The 21,915-nt window shown below is 54.0% G+C and overlaps 2 protein-coding genes across 8 annotated transcripts in view; one reads left to right on the forward strand and one right to left on the reverse strand.

Moving 5' to 3' along the window:
• TLE2 (TLE family member 2, transcriptional corepressor) overlaps positions 1 to 21,915 on the forward strand; it is a 29,530-nt gene that overhangs the window by 4,647 nt on the left and 2,968 nt on the right. Inside the window, exons 2-19 of one of the 7 annotated variants that reach the window (XM_059888674.1) lie at positions 4,692 to 4,762; positions 4,840 to 4,937; positions 5,277 to 5,340; positions 5,802 to 5,846; positions 8,196 to 8,258; positions 10,516 to 10,590; positions 10,796 to 10,979; positions 11,641 to 11,660; positions 12,785 to 12,892; positions 13,262 to 13,306; positions 13,828 to 14,013; positions 15,481 to 15,619; positions 16,278 to 16,438; positions 17,522 to 17,598; positions 18,374 to 18,623; positions 18,999 to 19,246; positions 19,367 to 19,514; positions 21,107 to 21,257. In XM_059888674.1, coding sequence (XP_059744657.1) covers positions 4,692 to 4,762; positions 4,840 to 4,937; positions 5,277 to 5,340; positions 5,802 to 5,846; positions 8,196 to 8,258; positions 10,516 to 10,590; positions 10,796 to 10,979; positions 11,641 to 11,660; positions 12,785 to 12,892; positions 13,262 to 13,306; positions 13,828 to 14,013; positions 15,481 to 15,619; positions 16,278 to 16,438; positions 17,522 to 17,598; positions 18,374 to 18,623; positions 18,999 to 19,246; positions 19,367 to 19,514; positions 21,107 to 21,257 — 2,133 coding nt within the window. Of the gene's footprint in view, positions 1 to 4,422; positions 4,763 to 4,839; positions 4,938 to 5,276; positions 5,341 to 5,801; positions 5,847 to 8,195; positions 8,259 to 10,515; positions 10,591 to 10,795; positions 10,980 to 11,640; positions 11,661 to 12,784; positions 12,893 to 13,261; positions 13,307 to 13,827; positions 14,014 to 15,480; positions 15,620 to 16,277; positions 16,439 to 17,521; positions 17,599 to 18,373; positions 18,624 to 18,998; positions 19,247 to 19,366; positions 19,515 to 21,106; positions 21,258 to 21,915 lie in introns of those variants that run through there. The other 6 variants (XM_059888675.1, XM_024995030.2, XM_024995031.2 and 3 more) reach the window with 6 other exon arrangements.
• TLE6 (TLE family member 6, subcortical maternal complex member) overlaps positions 19,492 to 21,915 on the reverse strand; it is a 52,006-nt gene continuing 49,582 nt past the window's right edge. The window contains exon 17 of the mRNA XM_010807029.4: positions 19,492 to 19,679. Coding sequence (XP_010805331.2) covers positions 19,674 to 19,679 — 6 coding nt within the window. The 3' untranslated portion in view covers positions 19,492 to 19,673. The remainder of the gene's footprint in view (positions 19,680 to 21,915) is intronic.

A 21,915-nucleotide genomic window follows, 5' to 3' on the forward strand; every position in this document is an offset into this window, starting at 1 on the left:
TAGTATGTTGGACTACGGAACTCTTCTTTTTAAGGGAAGACCAGCCAGGCTTAGGAGGTGGCTCGCTTCTCCCCGCGCTTTTTGGATACTAACCGAGCTGGAGTACCCCCCAGAAAGCCAAACCGGGGCTAGAATCAGGCGTCCACAAGGATCTCAGGCTTCTCTCAGGGAGGGGAGGCACACTCTCCATACCCTGCTGGGAGCGCCTTGCCGCCTTCCGATTGGCCCAGCCAATCCTAGCACTTTCTGCCATTGGTTGCCAGATCCCTGATCCCCATTGGTCGTTTCCCATTGTGACGTCACGGACCCATGTGGGAGCGCCGCAGGCGGATTGGCTGGCGCGCCCAGCCAACCACCGCAGAGAAAGGAATTTCCACAGTAGCTGGGGCGGCGAGGCTGATTTAAGGTGGTCTGAGCAATACCGGGTCCCAGTGCTGCTTCTCAGCTTTTTCCTTTAAAAAAAAAAAAAACACACCACATCCACATCATAAAAACCCAGCCAGGAACCGGGGCTGAGTCTTTCTGTGCAGTGGGAGGGAAGAGGTCAAAAGCTAAGTCCCATTCCCCAACGTTGCCTTTCTCCCAGGGTTTTGTAGATGGGGAAACTGAGACCCAGAGGGGTGGGGCGTGAAGCCCTGGATGGCAAATGAGTTAGATGAGGAAAGCCTTTCTAGTGAAGTGAGAAGGTTGTGCTAGACTGCCCAGGCTGTAACTCATGCCTGGCAGTCCTTTCCCTGCCTCCCTGTCTGGCCGGATGTGGCATTTCAGCGAGTTATCAAGTAATCGGCCGCCTAGGGGTCCCCCCCACCGTCTTCTCCACCCAGGTCACAGACTGCTCTCTGCTGAGCCTCCCCAAACTCTCAAAGCTGCTGCTCCCAAAGCTGGGGTTGCTTCTTCTCAGAACAAACCATCTCCTCCTTCCTGGCAAATTATACACACTGACTTGTAGTGTGTGTGTGTGTGTGTGTGTGTGTGTGTGTGTGTGTGTGGTTTTGTGGCTTCTCAGGCAATCCACAAATCTGTATTTACCCTCCCATGTGGAGTGTGCCTGGCTGAGGGATCTGAAGACTGATGGGTAAAGGTTCCTTCCTCCAGGAAGCCTTCTCTGAACTCACCAGGCAAAGCTCCTGTTCCTCCTCTGGGTACTCCTTTGTCCTGGCACTGCTCATGTGGACTTGCAGGGTGTCCTCAGCTCTGTCTCATGCCCTCTGCCCCTTGGAGCCTCCTAAGCAAGCCTGGGGCTGGCCCTCACCAAGGCCCCAGCATCTTCCCCATGAGGAGGTGGTTAGAGAATAAATATGAACCTGCCAATTTTGTGTGTAGTGGGAGATGCCTTTTGGAGAAGCTGCCTGGAGGAGGTGCCTTTTGGGTTGAACTTTGAAGGAATGGATTTTCTCCAGGCAGAAAAGGAGTGGGAGGGGATTTCAGAAAGAGATAATAACAAAAACAAAGGCCTAGAGGTAAGAAAGAGCACAGATGAGGTAATCTGGCTGGTGTGGCCTGAGCAGAGAGTTTCAACTGATGGAGGGGGAGGTAAAGCTGGCTTAGACCAGGTGGTGCAGGGCATCTGATGCTAGCCTGAAGATCTGGGACTTTGTCCCAAGGGCAATAGGGAGCCATGGGGTAGCTTTAAGTGAGGGCAGGCCAGACTCAGAAAGTGACAAGAGTGAAACGTACTCAGAGTGAGAAGGTGGCTTGAGGTCCAGACGGGAGAAGGAGGAAGGCTGATGCAGGCAAGGGGTGCGGGGATGGGAAGCAAGGTTGCGTGGTAGGTGAAGAGATGAGAAGAGACTAGGATGATGCTCTAGGATCTTGGAGGATCAAGGTGATTGGGGTCTGACCAGGTGACAGACAGGTCTGGGGAAAGCTGCTGCATCTAGTGGCCTGGGGGACATCCATTAGTGGGGACTCTACCCACAGGGCTGGGCCTCAGGGTAGGGACCGGGGTGGAGCCAGAGCTTAGAGCCATCTTCATGAAGGTGATGCCTGAAGCCTCTAAGAGAACATGGTGGCTCAGAGCCTGGGCAGCCAGAGGTGTGGGCGAAGGTGACATTCAGATGACTAGGCTAGGAGGAAAGAGACCAGCCTCAGAGAAGAAGGAGGTCCAGCATGTCGGGAGGGCATGGGGGCTGGGAGGGTGAAGTCCACTCTGTGCATAGGTCCGAGGTGAGGGTCAAGAAGGAGCCGTTGGACTTCAGGAGGTGGAAGCAGTAGAGGATGAGGAAGTGGCCCAGAGCGGGGAGCTTTTGTCTTCCCAGGGAGGTAAGCTACCTCCTGGAAAGGTTTTGGAATTAGGACTGCACAGATGCCCCCAAACTTGGACTGATGAACTTTTGGCGTCATGGAATGCTGGCACTCTCTGTTTTTTAGAATTCCCCAGCAGGAGTGCGGTCAGTGATGTCTGCCTTTAGCTGGATCCACTCTTTCTTCTCACGCCCCTGCCTGTTCATTTATTGAGTACTTACTGTGTGCCAGGTTCTGCAGGCACTAAGACAGGTTCTGTCCCAACATGGCCGAGTGAGGGAGAAGAATGAGTGGAACAACCCACAAAGAAACACAATCATGTCAAAACAAACTCTGATAGGGCCAAGAGAGCAAGAGAGAGTACAAGATGCAGTGTTCGAGAATAACATGGTGGAGTGGGTGGGTGAATATTGCTTAAGTGGGTGGCTAGGAAGGGCCTTTCCAAGGAGTTGATGTTGGTGCTGAGACCTGAATAATGAGAAGCAAGGGAACAGCATTCCAGGGAAAGGGAGCAGGAAGTGCAAAGGCCCTGGGGTAGGATCCTACTGGGTTCCTTGGAGAACAGCAGGAGAAGCCCTTGTAGCTGGAGGGGAATGAAAGAGGGTGAAAGTGATGTGAGTTGGGATGAGGGATGGGAGGGTGGGGAGGGGGTTTGTGCAGGGCCTTGCGGGAAGAGGAAGGAATATGGGTTTTTTCTTGATGGCAATAGGGAACCATAGTATACTTATACCCCAGCTTCCCTGGTGGCTCAGACAGTAAGAATCTGCCTGCAGTGCGGAAGACCTGGGTTTGATCCTGGGTCAGGAAGATTCCCCTGGAGAAGGGAATGGCAACCCACTGCAATATTCTGGCTTGGAGAATTCCATGGTCAGAGGAGTCAGTGAGCTACAGCCCATGGGGTTGCAAAGAGTCAGACATGACTGAGCAACTAACATTTTCACAACATACACCTGTATCTTTATCCTTCATCCTTAGAATCTCCCTTCCTCTTCCCATGACTCCCCATCTTTATCCTTCATGTGTCAACCTCCTCCAAGAGGTTTCTCTCAGACACCCCAAATAAGTAGATTCCCTCTAATCTCCATAATTGCCCCCCGCAAAGCCTCTTTGTACACACACAATTTCATGATTTTCAAGCTACAATCTCGTTTTATCCACTGATCTCAGAGAAGCCAAGAAATCTGTTCTCCATCCTGTATTCCTTCTGCTGAGGAGGAGGCCTGGCATGTCATAGGTGCTCAATAAATTTAACAGGGCTTTTGTATGCTTCTGCTCACTCATCTACAGACATGGGTGCAGATATTAACACAAGGCCAGGGGTTTTCTCTGTTTGGTTCCCTGTTGAACTTCTGGGCCTGGAGCAGTGTCTGGTCCACACTAGGCTTTCCACACATGTTTGTTGATTGATTTAACAAACGACTCTGAAGTTTCTCATGAGCATGATGGGAATAAGAATGTCCCACCTCCCACGTCACTGGATATGTGCAGTCTGCAATGGGAGATGGAGCCCCACCCTCAGGGAGATCTCAGTCTGATGGCAGAGATTCATATTTGTCCTCAGTGGGACCTCTGTTTTCTAGGAGCTCATGGTCTGAGAGGGGAGACAGCCAGGTCCACTGGTGTGGCCATGGGAACCCAATTCCCACCTCTGGAAGTTTACTCCCCTCCAGGGCAGGCTGAGGGCTGTTCTTGTGCGCGTAGTGGAAAAATAGCCCCTGCTTTGACCATTTTACAGGTGAGAATACCGAATACCGAGGCCCAGTGAGGGTGGAGGGGCCTGGCTCTGCCCCCCAGCTCGACCCTCCTCTGATGTTTTTACAGGTTAGACCCTGTCCCTGCGGGCAGGTTCTCCAGCCAGCGCTTGGCAGGCTGTTTTCCCCATCCTTAAGTCTAAGCCCATTTCCTCAGAAAGACCATTTCTGGCGCCCTCCTGTCCTCCCCGCACCAAGCTACCCTCACAGTGGGTCACTAGGTGTTCAACTGGTTTTTCTCTCTTGGGTCCTCGGGAGAGTGGGCAGTGGCGACTTTTGCGAGGCTGGACGCTAGCCTCAATTTCCCTGCTGCTCCCGGGTGGAAGGGAGGGGGTGGTCCCGGGGCCGCGACGCGCGGGGCGGGCGGGCCGGGTGGGCGGGCCGGGGGCGGCGGCGCCACCTTAAGGCGGCTCTGCCCGCGGCTCCCGGCCGAGCCCCGCCGGAGGGAGGCGGCTCCGCGCGGGGCCCGCCGCCCGCGCCTCGGAAACCGGCCGCCGCTCGCCCGACCTTCTGCGCCGGTCGCGCGCCCCACGCCCGGCGGGGGCCTCGGCGCCCCTTGGTCCCCGCGACACCGCGCGCTCGCTCGGGGGGCGGGGGAACTCCAGGGTCCCCTGCCCCACGCCGCTGCCCCTTCTTTCTCGGGCAGACCCCCCACCCCAGCCTCTCCCCCACCCCGCCTTCGCCTGGCCCCCCCAGATCGTCAAGCTCCGGAATCGTGGCGGAGGGCCTCCTGGATCGGCAGGATGTACCCCCAGGGAAGGCACCCGGTGAGTGGGGGCTCGGGCTGCGGGGAGGTGGCGGGCGCCGGGCGTCCAGGAACTCAGACCTGGGCGTCCCCCCCAAGACCCCGCTTCAGTCCGGCCAGCCCTTCAAGTTCTCGATCTTGGAGATCTGCGATCGCATCAAAGAAGAATTCCAGTTTCTTCAGGCTCAGTACCACAGGTAAGGGGTGGGGGACCGGGGCGCCCCTCCCCAGGGGGCTCGCCTGGGGGAGAGGGGCGGGGTCACCAGCGTGCTGGGAGGACGGAGGGACCCCAGGGCCGAGAGGAGGGCTTCCAGGTAGAAGCGTAGGTGAGGAGGACAGCCCGTCCAGTGCTGGGACACTTGGAGCCTGGCAAGGGATGGGGCCGGCCTGGGAGCGGGAGTTGAGGGGTGGGTGTGTGGAGGTGGGATGGGGGAGAGCCAATCTCATCACTGTGGAAACTGGCCCAGAAGGGGTCCGTGGGTGTCTCTGCTGGGGGGCAAGGAGAGTGGAATCCCAATGTTCCATCCTCTTCCCAGCCTCAAGCTGGAGTGTGAGAAGTTGGCCAGTGAGAAGACAGAAATGCAGCGACATTATGTCATGGTGAGGGGGTCGTCATACTGGGTGGGAGGCAGTGGGGAAGATGGCTTGTCTGTGAGTTGAAATACGATGGGCATGAACTCCAACTCCAATACCCCTCTGGGACATGTCCCCAGCCGGCTGTAGGCCTCAATTTCCCTCATCTGTAAAATGGGCTGCTTGGGGTTCCAGGCTGTCTCCCAGCTCTTGGAACAATAAATCGAGGATACCTCCTCTCCTCCTGGGCATCTCTGAGGGGCTGGGGTCTCTGGGCACTGCTCATCTACCCCACCCCCTAGAGAGAATGGAGGGAAGAGAGTCCTGCTTTCTCCTCTGGGCTCTCTCTCTGGGCCCCCAAGGAGCTGGGAGGCTCTGGGTCCTGCTGTGATGCCCTGAGTCTGGGGGCTGTTGGAAGACCCAGTCACCCAGTGCAGTTGGACATCCATGGCTACGATGGACACTGCCAGATGGCCTTTCCTTTGCAGTACTATGAAATGTCCTACGGGCTCAACATCGAAATGCATAAGCAGGTAACAGTGTGTTGGGGGTAAGGGTGTCCAGTAGGGAGGAGAGGGGTCTGGAAGCTATGAGAGGGACCCAGATCTCCAGCAGTCACAGGCCCAGGGAGCAGACGTCTTATCCTGAAACCTCTGGGACCAGGGGCCAGATTTCAGCCTTGAAAATGAATTTCTGGAGATCTTGTTCAGGAGAGATGTGGGCAGCAGACAGGGGCCAGGCTTCCTTGTAGCAGAGGCCAGCAGCCAGGTCACAGAGCGTGGGGAGGGACTTCTGTCCTAAGAAGGAGACAAACGGACAGTCTTAGAGGTCCCTTTCAGCTCAATGTATCTGACATATGGAGATGGATCCTTAGGGTCTGAGATGGAACCCCTAGGTTCTGATACCATTTTGAAGGTTCTAAGATTAATGCTAATGATCCAAGGTTCTGAGACTGTCTTCTATGTCTGAGAGTGATCTCAGGGTTCTGAGTCATACCTGAAGGTTCTGAAATTGGCTCCATTTGCCCGAGATTAACCCCCAGATCCTGAGGCTGATCTCAAGATTTTTTGATGGTTTCTAAAGGGGAGGGGAGAATTTTATCATAGAATCACCCATGCACCCAAGATAAAGTTTTCTAAGAGGACGAGAGGGACCCGGAGATTCTAAGGTTGATGGAATCTTGGGTTCTGTCCATCAGAATATTAGAATAAATCGGCAGAGCCTAGGGTCTTTCTGGTGAGTGGGAAGAAGTGAGGGTGAGCTGGGAGTGCATGGAGGGAGCCTGCCTTGGCATGCTTTTCTGGGTCTCTGTGGGTTCTGCTGGGTCTGGGGTGGGTAGGAGGGGGCTTGTTTGCCTGCAGCATGGTGTGGTCCTTTGGGTGCATGAACTAGGCCTCTTTATGGGGTGGATCCCAGCTCTGGGAGCCTGGTTCCACCCTCCTGGTATGAGATGGAAGACACAGCCTCACCCAGGTGCATCCAGCAGCTCTGTAACTCAGGCAGAGGCAAAGCACAGACTGACAGAAAACCCCCTTCCCCACCCACTCACATATTTCCCCTCTGTTCAGCCTCTATGGGGCACTCCCTGCCCAGCCCCGGTCCCAGATGAAACCTACAAGTAAAACCACACTATTTCTAACCCACTCTCTGACACCAAATGTGTGTGTTTTCGCTACACAGAACAGTTCTGGAAATCTGACACCAGCTGGGTGTCCCTATGCTTCAATTCAACCCTAACACACCTACCCAGAGTCAGTGCAAACCCCAGTGGTTCAGCGTTAGGATTAGGGCCCCACAGGACTGCCCCTGCCTCCTGGGCCTCTGACCCACCAGCTATAAATCAGAGTTCCCATAACCCACTCCCTGGTCTGATGTTTTGCCAGAATGGCTCACAGAACTCAGGAAAGCTCTTACTTATATTACCCATTTATGATAAAAGATATGACTTAGAAACAGCCTGATGGAAGAGATACACAGGACAAGGTTATGGAGAAGGGCCTGGAGCTTCTATGCCCTCTCCGGGCACTGTCTCCCAGCACAAACATGCATCTACCCACCAGGAAGCTCTCTGCCACCCCCAGCCCCTCTCCCCTCCTTGGAGGTCGGGGGTTGGGGGTAGGACTGAGAGAAGTTCCATCCCTAAGTGTCACTCAAGTGTGGGTGACATGGACTTATTGTGAATGACAAAAGATGCTCCTCTCGCTGCTGCTATTCTGAAATCCCTAAGGTTGTAGGAGCTCTGTGCCAAGAACAGGGCAAAGAGCAAATGTATATACATATATTTTAACTTTTTGTTTTATTTGGGTTAGAGTTGATTAACAATGTTGTGTTAATTTCAGGTATGCAGCAAAGGGACAGCTATACATATACATGTAGCTATTTTTCAAATTCTTTCCCCCACAATGTGTATTTCTTATAGCATCACACTCCTGAGTGTGGTATACTGGGATGGCCTGCTGACTGCAGCCACAGGGCACAGGGGCAACCTAGAGAGGGGCCATGCCTGGGAAAGACCTGGGTCCAGGCAGGGCTTGAACTTGGGACTTCAGGCGGGGGCTCCACTCCCTCTGTTTATGCTGAACTCAAAGCTCCTGGGGGAGCGGGGGTAGGTCCCAGTCTGCACTGGGCGGCTGCACCTGCTTTCTGGGAATCTCTGTTGAGTGGGTCTGGCAGGTGGTATATCCGTCCTGTCTCCCAGCTCAAGGCTGCACTGGACATCAGGTGGACAGCCTCTCTGCCAGACTCTCAGCCTGTGTCCCATATTTGCACCTGTGGGTGATAGGCCCCTCACCCCAAGCTTTGCAAGGCTTGTTGTGCCCTGGAGTTGAGGTTGTGGATTGACAGCCTGCCCTCCAAGCCTCCTCCCCGTTGCTTCCTGCCAGGCCGAGATTGTGAAGCGTCTCAGTGGGATCTGTGCTCAGATTATCCCCTTCCTGACTCAAGAGGTAAGTGGGTTTCATGGGGGTGGGGGAGGGGAACTGGAAGAAGGATTTGGCCTGGGGGTCTAGGCACTGGCTGGGCTGGGACTTTCCGGATGGAGGCAGGTGTTGGCTGAGAGGGAAGGGGGTTGGTGCTCAAACCTGCAGCCAGGCTGCCTCGGTCCAAATCCTGGCCACGTGGCCTTGGACTAGTGGCTTGCCCTCTCTGTGCCTCCGTCATAAAATTTAGAACAGCGGCTACATACAAGGTGGTGAAGATGATGCTGGTGTTTAGTAAACACCTAATAAAAGTCTGTCCCTGGTACTTAGTCCCTACATTATGCTGATGGAAATCAGCCAGTCACAAAAGGACATATACTATGTGATTCCATTCACAGGAGGTCCCTGGAGGAGTCAGATCCACAGAGACAGGAAGTAGGTGGTGGGGCCAAGGGCTGGGGGAGGGAACAGGGAGTCAATACTTCATGGGGACAGAGTTTCCATTTGGGAAGATGAAAAAGCTCTGGAGATGATTGTGGGAATGGTTGCAGGACAATGTGAATATGCTTAATGCCACTTAAACATGGTTAAAGGGTAACTCTTATGTACTTGTAATCACAATAACACAAAAATGTGGAAAGGGACAGATAAGGCAAGAGAGTGTGAGCACTTCATTGAAACTTAAAAAATAAAGTTAGCCCTTGTGCAAATGCCCTAAGCTCTTCGGGACCTTTGCAACCCCCATTCCTGCTTCCATCTGGAACATTCTATCTCCAGAGAGATGAGAGGACAGATTCTGACACAAGGTGGCTACACAGGGGGCCCTTACTGTGTTGGAGACCACAAAAGGGGAAGATGCTCCTTTTGGTTTGGACCCCATCAAAACCCCATCAAGGTTTCTGGGCTCTTGAGATGGAGTGAGATTCATTCTGTCTGGTCTCGGATTTAGAGATGGTGTCTGAACAAGGTGGCCCAACGTGACAGAGGCCAAACTATAGTAGGAAATGGGGTAAAAGGACTTCGGGAAGGAGTGAATTGAGACACACATGTGTCCCAGGAAGTTCCATGCTTCTAGACCAGAAGTCAGCATACAACAACCTGAGGGCTAAATCACTGGCCCTTCCCTTGTTTTGTAAATAAAGTTTTATTGGCACACAGCCATGCCCATTCATGTTCTTATTGTCTATGGCAGCTTTCACCATAAAATGGCAGAGCTGAGTAGTTTCCATAGAGACCCTCTGGCCTACAAAACCAAAATTATTGACTCTCTGGCCCTTTGCAGTCAAAACATACCAACCCCTGGCCTGGACACACCCTTTCAGGTGTGCCCCATACAGGACACCCCATCAGTATCCTGACACCTCCTTAGTGGGAACAGCCCCAATCTCCATCCTGGGTAGTTTGGGTGCAAAAGTGGCCTTAGAGAGAACATAGGAGCCACTAGCTATGTGTGGCCATTTACATCTGTATTAATTTTTATTTCTTTTATAATATATTACATTAAATTAATATGTAAATTTCTGTCAAATTGATTAAAGGAGGCATCTCGTTCCTCAGTTGCACCAGCCACATTTCAAGTGCTCAGTGGCTGCAAATGGCTTCTGTATCCAACAGTGCAGTTGAGGATGTTTTATCACCGTGTGAAAGAGGGGAGAGGAAGGAAGGAAGGAGGGCGGGATGAGGGTGGGGTGCATGGGGGGCCTTTAGAGACTGCCAGTTTGTATTTTGTGACCTGGGTGATTGGTCCACGGCTGCTTATTTGTACAGTGGTTCTTTACTGGCGGTGATTCTGTCCTCAGGGGACACTGGGTGATGGTGGGGACCTTTGTGCTTGTCACTACTGGGGGTGTTTCTGGCATCCAGTGAGTGTTGGGGGCAGGGACGGGGCTCCACACACCACAGTGCCCGGGACGGTCCCCATACAGGGTGACCCAGCCACGACGTCAGCAGTGCCGAAGGCGGGGACTCTGATGTATAAACTCCGCTTTCTAAGTATTGGTTTGAACTGCACTGCATTGCTTTGTTTGTTTCCTGATTTTGAAAGGAGAGAAAGAAAATAGAGCAAGTGAGAGAAGAAGAGGGGCGGGTGCTTTCCTGATGGTCCAGTGCTCCCACTGGAGGGGGCGCGGGTTGGATTCCTGGTCAGGGAACTAAGATCCCATATGCCTGCAGGGTGTGACTGATAAATAAAGGGGGGGTCCCAGAGGGTGTTGTCTGAAAGGTAGGGTCTCTGATCAGATAAGGGTGCTCTCCTGAGTGTCCCTGACCCCACCCCTACCTCCAGCACCAACAGCAGGTCCTGCAGGCCGTGGAGCGGGCCAAGCAGGTGACAGTCGGGGAGCTGAACAGCCTCATTGGGGTGAGTCATCTGGCGCCCACCCCGCCCTTGGTGGTGAAGCTGGGGGTGCTGGGTGGGCAGCTAGCTGACCTGGGCTCCGGTAGCCTTGGAGACCCCAAGGCAGGCCCTGTCTGCCCAGACACAGCCTCTCCGGCTTCGGCTAGGGGAAGCGGGGGCTCCCAGGGCCCGCCCCCGCCCGCCCCTGGCCCACCCCCCTCCTCTCCAGCAGCAGCAGCTCCAGCCACTGGCCCACCATGCCCCCGCTGTGCCCCTCACCCCTCGCCCAGCGGGGCTGGTGGGCGGCAGTGCCACGGGGCTGCTGGCCCTGTCGGGAGCCCTGGCTGCCCAGGCTCAGCTGGCCGCAGTCACCAAGGAGGAGCGGGCAGGTGTGGAGGCGGAGGGGTCCAGAGGTGAGTGGACATCCCCGATGGAAGGGGCTGGGGGAGTGGGGAGAGGGTAGCAGGACCACTAAACTCATCTAAATGAGAGGGATGGGATTTCCCAGGTGGCTCAGTGGTAAAGAAGCTGCCTGCTAATGCAGGAGACACGGGATCAATCCCTGGTCCAGGATGATCCCACGTGCTGTGCAGCAACTAAGCCTGTGTGCCACAATAATTGAACCTGTGCTCTAGAGCCAAGGAGCCACAACTACTGAAGCCTGCGCTCCTTAGAGCCCGTGCTCCACAAGAAGAAGCCACTGCAATGAGAAGCTCGCGTAACTCAACTAGAGAGTAGCCCACACAGCAGCGAAAACCCAGCACAGCCTTAAAAGAAATAATAAATAAAAAAAAATAAATGTGAGGGAACGGAGGGGGCTGCAGAGTTGCAGGTTCAATTCTGTTCTCCATGGGCTATGTGTCTTTGGGCAAGTTATAAACCTCTCTGGGCATCTATCTGAATGGTGCAGGGAAGGGATAGTCCACTCCTTGCCAGGGTGTTAGAAGGAGGAGGGAGTTTCTGAGTTGGGAAGAGGGCTTTATGTGCTGTGGACGGCTGAGCACTCTAGCACCATGGGATATAACCCCCCACTTCTTTTCCTTTCTCTCTCTTTACCTCACCCCCGCCTGCCAGTGGAGAGAGTCCCTAGCAGGGTAAGTTGAGGGGCTCCGGGGACTTGCCCTCTTACCTAACATTTGCTTTGTATTCACATGTGGCTGAAGCTGCTTGTTCTGAGCTGTTAGGGCCTCAGAAGGAGACCACATCCCGCTTTCACACTGTGTAGCCTTTTTTTGGGGGGGTAGGGGGCTGCCCATAAGACTAGAGTTTTATTTATTTCAAATTTTCCATCTCTAGCAATTTTTGCAATAGAATAAATGAATGCATGCCTGGGTAGCATTCCATCCATTCCTCTGTCATTAATTTATCCCTCATCCTCTCCATTTTTATCATCTTCAAGAGGGCTGCACAACAGAAATATCACGTGAGCCCTGTAGGTAGTTTTTAAAAATTGTTTAGTTTTGAAATCATTACAGATGTGCAGGGAGGTTGCAAAGAAATGTACAAGGAGGTCCCCTGTACCCCTCACCCAGTGATAACATCTTTCAGAACTAAAATACAGTGTCACAGTCAGAAAATGGACATGGGTGCACCCCACAGGGCTTATTCCCACTTCATGGTTTTACACGCACTCGAGTGTGTGTGTGTTCCCATGCATTTTCAATCACACATTTAACTTTCTGTAAACATCACTATGAATTTTCCAGTAGCCACATTAGGAAAGTTAAGCAGGTGAAATGAATTTCAACAGTAAATTTTATTTAACACGATGCATCTACAATATTTCAACCTGTAATCAACATAAAAGGTTGGTTTTTTTTGTTTTTTTTTTTGTTTTTGAGCAGAGAAAGGTTTATTGCAGGGCCATGCAAAGAGACCTGCAAGGTTGGCTCATGCCTCCCTCAGAACCCAAATGCACAACATAAAACAGTCTTAATGGGATCTTTTCTGTCTCCAAGCTCCGAATGCATTTTGCAGTCAGAGCTTATTTCAGTTTGCATGGGTGCCCCCCAGGGGCCCTTGGGTGATATCTGGGGACATTTGTGATTGTCACAATTCCACTGAATCGGCCCTTGGAAGGTCCTTTTTTCCAGATGAGAAGCTTGGGGCACAGATCCTAATAACAGTGATGAGGCTCCTCGGTTCTGGCTGGGCCAGGACCCAGTCTTGGGCTCAGGGCTCTGACTCTTTCTCCCACCTGGCCCATGTGGCTCTGCAGAGTGTGTCTCCCTCACCCCCGGAGAGTGTGGTGGAAGAGGAGCGGCCCAGTGGCCTGGGTGGAAATGGAAAGCAGAGAGCTGAGGAGAAGGATCTATCAGGACCTTATGTGAGTAGAGGGGGAGGCGCGCATGGACTTGGGTGGGCAGATGGGGGTGGGGTGAGGCCGACCAGCCTGAGAGGTTGATTGCCTCTGTGGGTCGAGAGCTGGGAAGGAGGTAAGGAGGTAAGGCTCCTGGCCTCTGGCTCTCACCCCACTGCACAGAGTGGTAAACTGAGGCCACACAGCACCTCTTGGGTGCTCATATTCATCTTCTCCATTCTTCTCCCTTGAGAGATTTCCCCCACTGGCCTCCTTTGTACTTGAACAAATGAAACAAGCCCCAGAATCCCAATCAGACCCTCCCAAGGAGATGTAAGGGGGTGTGGAGGCAGGGGTAGGGCCAGGGTGAGCTCTCTTCCCCCCGTGTCCCCCCAGGAAAGTGACGAGGACAAGAGCGATTACAACCTGGTGGTGGACGAGGTGAGTCAGGGTCCAGGCTCTTCCCGCTGTGACCTCAGGTCTGATCTGGGCACAGAGCAGGCAGTGGGTTATCTGGGAGAGTTGGGGGGCCTTGTGTTCCCCTCTCTGTGGGATGGCTGGGATGGGGATGCTATGGGGCCAGGGGCAGTAGGGAAAACCAGGACATCCCAGGCTGACCTCCTGTCCATAGCATAGGTGGGGAAACTGAGGCCCAGAGAAACCCAGAGGCAGGCAATGGAAGTGGCTTCATGCCCTGGTTCTCTGCGTGACTTCAGGGCAGTGACACCCCTTCCTTGGCCTCACTTTTCCTCATCTATTCGATGGGGGGAAACAAAACTACGCCCATATAGAGTTGTTGCTCTGTGTAGCTTATGTCCTTAAACCCATTGTACCGATGAATCAACTGAGGCACAGGGAGGTTTCATAATCCTCCCAAGGTGGGTCCTAGATGTCCATTCTAGAGGTCGGGGTGGGACACAGGTAGGGTATAGAGAGGAGCTCTCCTTCCTCTGCCACTTCAGTGCCCTCCCCATTCATCGTCACCTCCTCAAACCCAGGACCAACCCTCCGAGCCCCCCAGCCCAGCAACCACCCCATGTGGAAAGGCACCTACCTGCATCCCTGCTCGTCGGGACCTTGTGGACAGTCCAGCCTCCTTGGCCTCCAGCCTTGGCTCACCGCTCCCCAGAGCCAAGGAACTCGTCCTGGTAAGTGGGCGGGGGGGGCCTTGAAACTCATTTTATTCATCCCAGGGACCTGAAAACAGACTGCCGTGTTAGATGTGGGATGAGAGAAATGAGCCAGGCTGGTGTGCTCCAGCATTCCCTTCCTGATTATTATGTCCCTAAAAATCCACCTCTGCCTTAGCCCAGTAATTTTTCCTAAGTGGACTCATTCCGCAACTTTGTAAATAATATTAAAAGATAACTCACCATCTTATGTGGAAAACAAGTGTCTCTAGCAATAGATAGGAAGTCAGTGAAAATAAACACAGTGAGTGAAACTATAGAATTGGCAACTGGCCAGGCTGACTCCAGCCCTGGGAGTGTTAAGGCCTTGGGGACACACACACCAGCCCCAACTGTAAGGAAAGATGACTCATACCAGAAAAACTTTCTCCTTGCTTCTCCTGATGTTTGATGCCTGGTGTAGGGGACCACCTGAAAGCACTCCCCCACCCTCCCAACCCCCCCGGGCATTCTCAATTCAGCTCGATTTGTCCCTGCCCCCAATTCTTCCCCAGACCCCTGCCCTGCACTTACCAGGGAGACTGTGTCGGTTTCTAGGCTTCCCCTCCCAGCAGGTTGCTATGGCAACTGCCAAGGTTGGGGCTCCCATGGCATCTCCTGTGCCCTCTTCCCATGCCAAGGAGATGCAGAGGGGGAGGGGCAGTGCTGTTTTAATGGAGAAGCCCCCAGTGGCCCCCCTGTCCCCATGTTGGCCCCAACTACTCCCTGCCATGGGTGTGTGAATGTGGTTGTCACAAAACGTGTGATCCTGTGAAGGAAAGATAGGGTGCAAGCCCACACAAGATGAGGATGTGAAGTTTCTTGAAAGGCAAAGAAAGCGATGACAGAAAGCTGAGGTGGAGCTTATTCCTACATGGAGGTTCAGCTTCCCCTCTCTTCCAGGGTCCCCATGGGGAGGGACAGCAGTGGGAGACATCCCCTCCTCATGGGGAGCAAGTGGGTGACCAGCAGTACTAGGGTCTTGCCTTGGGAACACGCTGTGGTCTCCTGCTTGCAGAGCCCATCCTAGAGTTTGGTCCTCTACCCTAAAGGATGTAACACCCTCTAAGTCTGTGTACTGCCTTCTCTCATGATCCCCACGGGCCCAACTTGCCCCAAGTGTGTGAATGTTCACCGCCTTTTTTACCCTGTGGCTGCATCGTATACCTTATCACACACGTGCGATTCTCCCAAGACTGTGTGGGTTCCTGTGTGTGCACCCCGAGGCCCGATGCTCAGATGTCCATCTGGCATTCGGATGTGCACGGATGCTCACATGGGCCCTGTGCTCAGGGGGTCACCTGTGGGGCCTGTCCCCAGGTGTCTGTGTATACCTGCCATGAGCCCTGGTCTGCCCCAAGTGTACCTGCTCTCACCTTCCGCCCAGATCCTTGGGCTGCAAGGCACCAGGTGTCTGGTGGTGTTCAGTCTTGCCCTTTCCCCCAGAACGATCTTCCGGCCAGCACTCCTGCCTCCAAATCCTGCGACTCCTCCCCGCCCCAGGACGCATCCACCCCTGGGCCCAGCTCGGTCAGTCACCTCCGCCAGCTAGCAGCCAAGCCTGCCCCTTCCACAGACAGTATTGGTAAGTCCCTGCTCCCTGCTGGGGAGCTCTTGACAATGGGGGTGGGGAGGCAGGAGGTCTGGCTTACAGCCCTGGCATTACCTTGCACTTTCCATGACTCTGAGCTAGACACTGCCTCACGCTGGGCCTCTTGTTTCTTCATTGTCTTGGCTTGATGGTGGCAGGGGTCAGCTGAGGCCCAGAGAGGGGAAGTAACTTTCCTGGGGGCTCCAGTACCCTAGAAAGACAAGTTTTGGAGTTACACATGCTTGCATTTGAGGTCAGCTTTGGACACTTACTGGCTGTGTGACTTTGGGCAAGTGACCTGACTTCTCTGAGCTTCACTTTCCCCATCATTATTATGGGGGTTGGGGTAGAGGGAGAGACTCAAGATGGGCAAGGTTGGAGGTTAGGGGTAGAGTGGGGGAGGTTTGAGGATGTTCCTGAGATGTTGCTGGACAATTGAGTCTGGGTTTTGAAGGGTGAGTAGGAGTTCAGTAACTGAAAAAGGAAAGGGAAAGGCTTGTTGGCCAGAGTGAACAGCATCTGTTAAGTGTCTAGAGATAGGACAGGGAATGCTGGATGCTGTGCTAGAACATGAGAGCCTTGGAACTCCCCTAAGGCAGTTGGACCTGACCCCAACATGTTTGAAAACCTGTCTTTGTCTCTTCTTACTCAGCCCTGAGGAGTCCCCTGACCCTGTCCAGTCCCTTCAGCACATCCTTCAGCCTGGGCTCCCACAGTGTCCTTAACGGGGACCTCTCCGTGCCCAGCTCCTACGTCAGCCTCCACCTGTCCCCCCAGGCCAGCGGCTCTGTGGTGTACGGACGCTCTCCCATGGTGAGTCCTCAGGGTGAGAGATGCCAGGTGTCAGCAGGACCCAGAGGCTGGGGGCTGGGAGGAGAAACCAGTTACACGTAGAAAGACCAGGGAATGGGGAAAGTGAGGGGCGTCCTGACTTGGTGAGTGCATGTGAGAAGATGATCTGACAGTCTCAGTAGTCCCACAAGCTTAGTACAGATAAGCACCTGTGACTATGGAAAAGACAACTGTGATCATGCTGCATTAAGAGAAACAAAACCCCAGACATGGAATGTGAGGGTCCCCTTCAGCCTTCTGGCAGATGGTGTATAGTAGTTTGCCCTTATTTTTGAGGGACTTCAATGATTATGATAGATTGCAGAGAAAGAACTAGCCCAGGGAGAGGACAGAAGTGATATCCATGAGGAGGAAGCTAAACGGAGAGGCATGAGAGCCCTGAGCTGCAGCAAGGGGAGGAGACAAGGTCTGTGTGGGCCCCAGTACTGGGGTGCATGCTGGCTAGAGTGAGCCATCCTGAAGTGGGTGTAGATGCCTCCAGAGGGAATAAAATGTCTGTCACTAGAGTTATCCCAGGCCAGAGGCTGGATGGGCACTTGCAAGTGACTCTCTAAAACAGAGGTCAGCAATGTTTTCTGTAAAGGGCCAGATAGTGAGCATTTTTGGCTTGGCAGACCAGTTGGTTCCTATCACAACTACCTGACTCTGCTTTCATAGCTCAAAACCATCCTAGACAAAAATACAGGAATGGGTATGGCTGTGTGTGCCAATAAAACTTTATTTACAAATACAAGCAGGGGGCCATGGTCTGCTGACCCCTGTTCTGAGCATTGGACAGGAGATTCATCAGGATCCCTCCAACTCTGGGGTGCTAGGATTCTCCAGCTAGAGAACTTGGGGTTCCCTCATGTGAAAGCCTGCACTTTCCCATCTGTAGGATAGGTAGAGAAGAGGGCACCTTCCCTTTTTGGGGAGGGGCTGATAAACAAATTGGTGGGGAGGGGTCCTCTGATAAACGTAGAGGGATGTGGCAAGTGAGCGCAGGAGAGGCAGACACAGGTTTTAGTCACCCTCCCCATGACACCCCCATTGGTGTTTTGGCAGATGGCATTTGAGTCTCACCCACATCTCCGAGGGTCGTCCATCTCTTCCTCCCTGCCCACCATCCCTGGGGGAAAGCCGTGAGTACCAGGGTGGCGCTCCCTGCCTCCTCTGAGGTGCTTATATAGTGGGGTGGGGATTGGGCTCTCCCTCTGCCTGTCGCAAAAGTCTCTTCTGTAAGATAATTGGGGCTCCCAGAGTTGCTGTCTGGATAAAGAGATATGTAACAAGCAAGATCTAGACAGGGGTTCTCAGCAGGGCATAGATTTTGTGCTGCCCCTCCCCCAGGACATTTGGTGAAGTCTGGTGATATGTTTGGTTGTCACACCCCAATGCTTCTAGCCTCTAGAAGTATGGGACCCAAGGATGCTGCTCCATACCCAATAATGCATCCCACCCCAGAGATGAGCTGGCCCCAAGATCGGTAGAACTTTTTGCCATGAGGAGAACATTCTATACTTAGGGCTGTCTGATCTGAGAGCCATCTGCCATCTGTGGCTTATTGAGCACTTCAAATGTGGTCACTGCAACTGAGGAACTGAAATTTTACATTTCTTTAAATTTAACTGGCCCTGTGTGGCTGCTATTGGACTGTGTTGTCTGAAATTCACAAGGCATCTTCCTGGATCTTCTGTTTCACCAACTCCTACTAAGTGCTTGCTTCCCACGCGCCAGGCCACAGCTGGACCACTTCCTCTTTTGTATCGCGCTGACCATGCCACGTCAACCTTTGATCCTGGGGCCCTGTCCCTAAACACATGGAGGCACAGGCAGGGGAAGACCCCTCCCTGCCCTGGGGGTTGAGGGTAAGGAGTGTCCCGGCTCCTTGTGCCTCATGCCCCACCTCCCGTCCAGGGCCTACTCCTTCCACGTGTCTGCGGACGGGCAGATGCAGCCGGTGCCCTTCCCTTCCGATGCACTGGTAGGCGCGGGCATCCCACGGCACGCGCGGCAGCTGCACACGCTGGCGCACGGCGAGGTGGTCTGCGCAGTCACCATCAGCGGCTCCACACAGCACGTGTACACGGGTGGCAAGGGCTGCGTGAAGGTGTGGGACGTGGGCCAGCCCGGCGCCAAGATGCCAGTGGCCCAGCTGGACTGCCTGGTGAGGGTGGGGCGGGGCCTGCAGATACATGAGGCAGGGCCTGTAGACACATGGGGCGGGGCCTGCAGACAAGGGATGGGGACCTTGCAGGCCAGAGGGGCAGGGCTTATAGGCCACCTAGGGGTGGCGCTATAGGTCAATGGGTGGAGTTTATAAGCCAACCAGGGTTGGGCTTTTGGCCAGTTAGGGGCAGAGCTCTTAGGGCACCGACAGGTGATTATAGCCCAACAGGGATGGGGTTTGTGGGCCAATGGGTGGAATTCAAGGGCCAACCAGGGGCAGAGCTTATAGACCAGTGGGATGATTTCTTCAGCTGGGTTCCTGCAGGCTTGGCTGGAGGTCCCACCTACTGTCCTCGTTTCTCTCCCCTCCCAGAACCGGGACAACTACATTCGTTCCTGCAAGTTGCTGCCTGACGGCCGGAGTCTGATTGTGGGCGGTGAAGCCAGCACCTTGTCCATCTGGGACCTGGCGGCACCCACTCCTCGCATCAAGGCAGAGCTGACCTCCTCAGCGCCCGCCTGCTATGCCCTGGCCGTCAGTCCTGACGCCAAGGTCTGCTTCTCCTGCTGCAGCGATGGCAACATCGTGGTCTGGGACCTGCAGAACCAGACCATGGTCAGGTGGGTGGCCGGTGCCCTGTGACCTCGGGCAAGCTCCTGCCCTCTTCTGTTGGTGCTGCCTGGGAAGATGCTAAAGCAGCACCGCCTCCAGGGTTGACACTTGGGCCCTCCTTTCTCCAGGCAGTTCCAGGGCCACACGGATGGGGCCAGCTGCATCGACATTTCGGATTATGGCACTCGGCTCTGGACAGGGGGCCTGGACAACACCGTGCGCTGCTGGGACCTGCGGGAGGGGCGCCAGCTGCAGCAGCATGACTTCAGCTCCCAGGTGCCACACAGGGTCTGGCAGAAGTGGGACACAAGCTCCAGGAAGCCAGCCTCCCTTCCTCTCCCCCTGAGGCACCCAGACGCCAGACAGGACCAAACACCTACCCTCTGTGTCCATCTTTCTTGTCCTTGAGACACATCCACAGTCATTCCTCTTTAATCAGTCCTTCAAAGACAGACACAGGGAAACACAAAGGAGATGATTCATACCAAGCTGTGAGGTACTAAGACCCTCAGATCATCTTCCTAGATGATCCTGCCAAGCCATTCCCCTGTTCCTTTGTCTTCTGTGTAGCGGTTTCTCCTCCCAGCCTTCAACCTCTTGACCCTACTGAGAGCTCCTGACCTACCCCCACCCCAGGACTCATCACGGAGAAGCTGCTGACCCCAGGGGATAGATAGAAGCTGATGTAGGAGCTGGACACAGAGAGGTCTCTGTTAGGGGTGCTCTGAAAATCGAGACTGAAGGATGTAGTAAAGGAGCTGGACAGAATCATGGGGCTCCCGGGGCTGAGCCTTCAGGGGCTGAGCCAAGGACAAGTCTTCAGGTACCTTGGACTCAGATCCTGTCTCCTGCTGCTTTGGGGGCAGGTTGTGAGCTCCTCGGCATGTTTTTTTAAGGCCTTTCTGCCCTAGTCTTACACACACCGTGCCCTGTGACCCCTCTAGATCTTCCCACTTATTGTTCCCTCTGACTGACCTGCCTTTCCCTTCCTTCCTCCAACTGGTAAACTCCTACCCATCCTTCAAAACCCATCAACAATTTGTCTCCTTGAAGCCTGCTGGGAACTAGCTTCCAAACTCATTTTACCTTCTGTTTAGCTTGAAGTTTCCTTTGATAAGGACATCAGGAGTGCAGGTGGATACAGTTGTCCATCCCCTGTCCCCAACACTTAGATGGGTGGCTTCATATCTGGTGATCCCATGGTGAATATCTCCCATCCCCCCAGCCCACCCTCTTCTTTATACAGGGATGCTTCTATATGGCCCGGAACATGCAAAACCTTCTACTCTTCTCTCTGTTGTGAATGTATGGTTCTTTCCACATGTGTCTCATTTATCAGGAAGACTTAGAAAGGCTTAGGAGTGAAGAGGGCCTTACTGCTCTCTGTGCTGTGCTTGACGTGGCGCACAGACCGACGAGGCCACTGCATCCTTTCAAATCAAAGTAAAAAGAGGTGTTGGCAAGTAGGGAACGTTCCAGGCTGGGTGTCGGGAGGCCTGGTCTTTCTCGGACTTGCTCTGTGACCTTGAGCTGGACATGGCCTCAGCTTCCCTTCCACCATCTGCTCAAGGGGAGCTGCGGTGCTCGCTGGCTTCACCCCTTCCCTCCCTCCCTCCCAGAGCTGTTGTGCGTTCAGAGAAGATAATGGATGTGAGGCCCCGGGGCTCCATGTAATTCTGATTAATATTAATGATTCGACACGCAGTTGCCTGCTGCGCTCTGCTCCAGGCCCAGGGCCAGCTGCCTCTCCATGCAGGAGCTGCAGTGGCAGAACGTTGGACCGCTCCCTTCCTCCCCGGGCCCCCCAAGCTCTGGGCACCCCCCACCACATGCCAAGGGATTTTTTGTCTCCTCTCTTCACCCCCTAGATTTTTTCCCTGGGCCACTGCCCTAACCAGGACTGGCTGGCCGTTGGCATGGAGAGCAGTAGTGTGGAGCTCCTACATGTCCGGAAGCCTGAGAAATACCAGCTGCATCTCCACGAGAGCTGCGTTCTGTCCCTCAAGTTCGCCTCCTGTGGTGCGTCTCTGGGGCTTGGGTGGGGCCTCTGGGAGCTGGGGCGCTGGGGCAGGGTTGCCAAAACATAACGACGACAAAAACTCACAACAGAAAACGAGGATGCCCGATTACATTTGCATCTTAGATAAACAGCACATCACTGCTTAATAGAAGTATGTCCCTACTGCATGGGACATACTCTAACTAGAGGTCCCAAACCTTGGGATCTATTGCCTGATGATCTAAGGTAGAGCCGATGTAATAATAATAGGAATGCTGCTGCTGCTAAGTCGCTTCAGTCGTGTCTGACTCTGTGTGACCCCATAGACGGCAGCCCACCAGGCTCCCCCGTCCCTGGGATTCTCCAGGCAAGAACACTGGAGTGGGTTGCCATTTCCCTTCTCTAATGCATGAAAGTGGAAAGTGAAAGTGAAGTGGCTCAGTCGTGTCCGACTCTTAGCGACCCCATGGACTGCAGCCCACCAGGCTTCTCCGTCCAGGGGATTCTCCAGGCAACAGTACTGGAGTGGGGTGCCATTGCCTTCTCCAGTAATAGGAATAGTGCACAATAAATGTCATGCGCTGGAATCACCCTGAAGCCACCCCTCTTATCTTGTTCCCCATGGAAAAATTGTCTTCCATGAAACCGGTCCCTCGTGCCAAAAAGGTTGGGGATCAC

Source organism: Bos taurus, chromosome 7, assembly GCF_002263795.3.
Source record: "Bos taurus isolate L1 Dominette 01449 registration number 42190680 breed Hereford chromosome 7, ARS-UCD2.0, whole genome shotgun sequence".
Lineage (NCBI taxonomy): Eukaryota > Metazoa > Chordata > Mammalia > Artiodactyla > Bovidae > Bos > Bos taurus.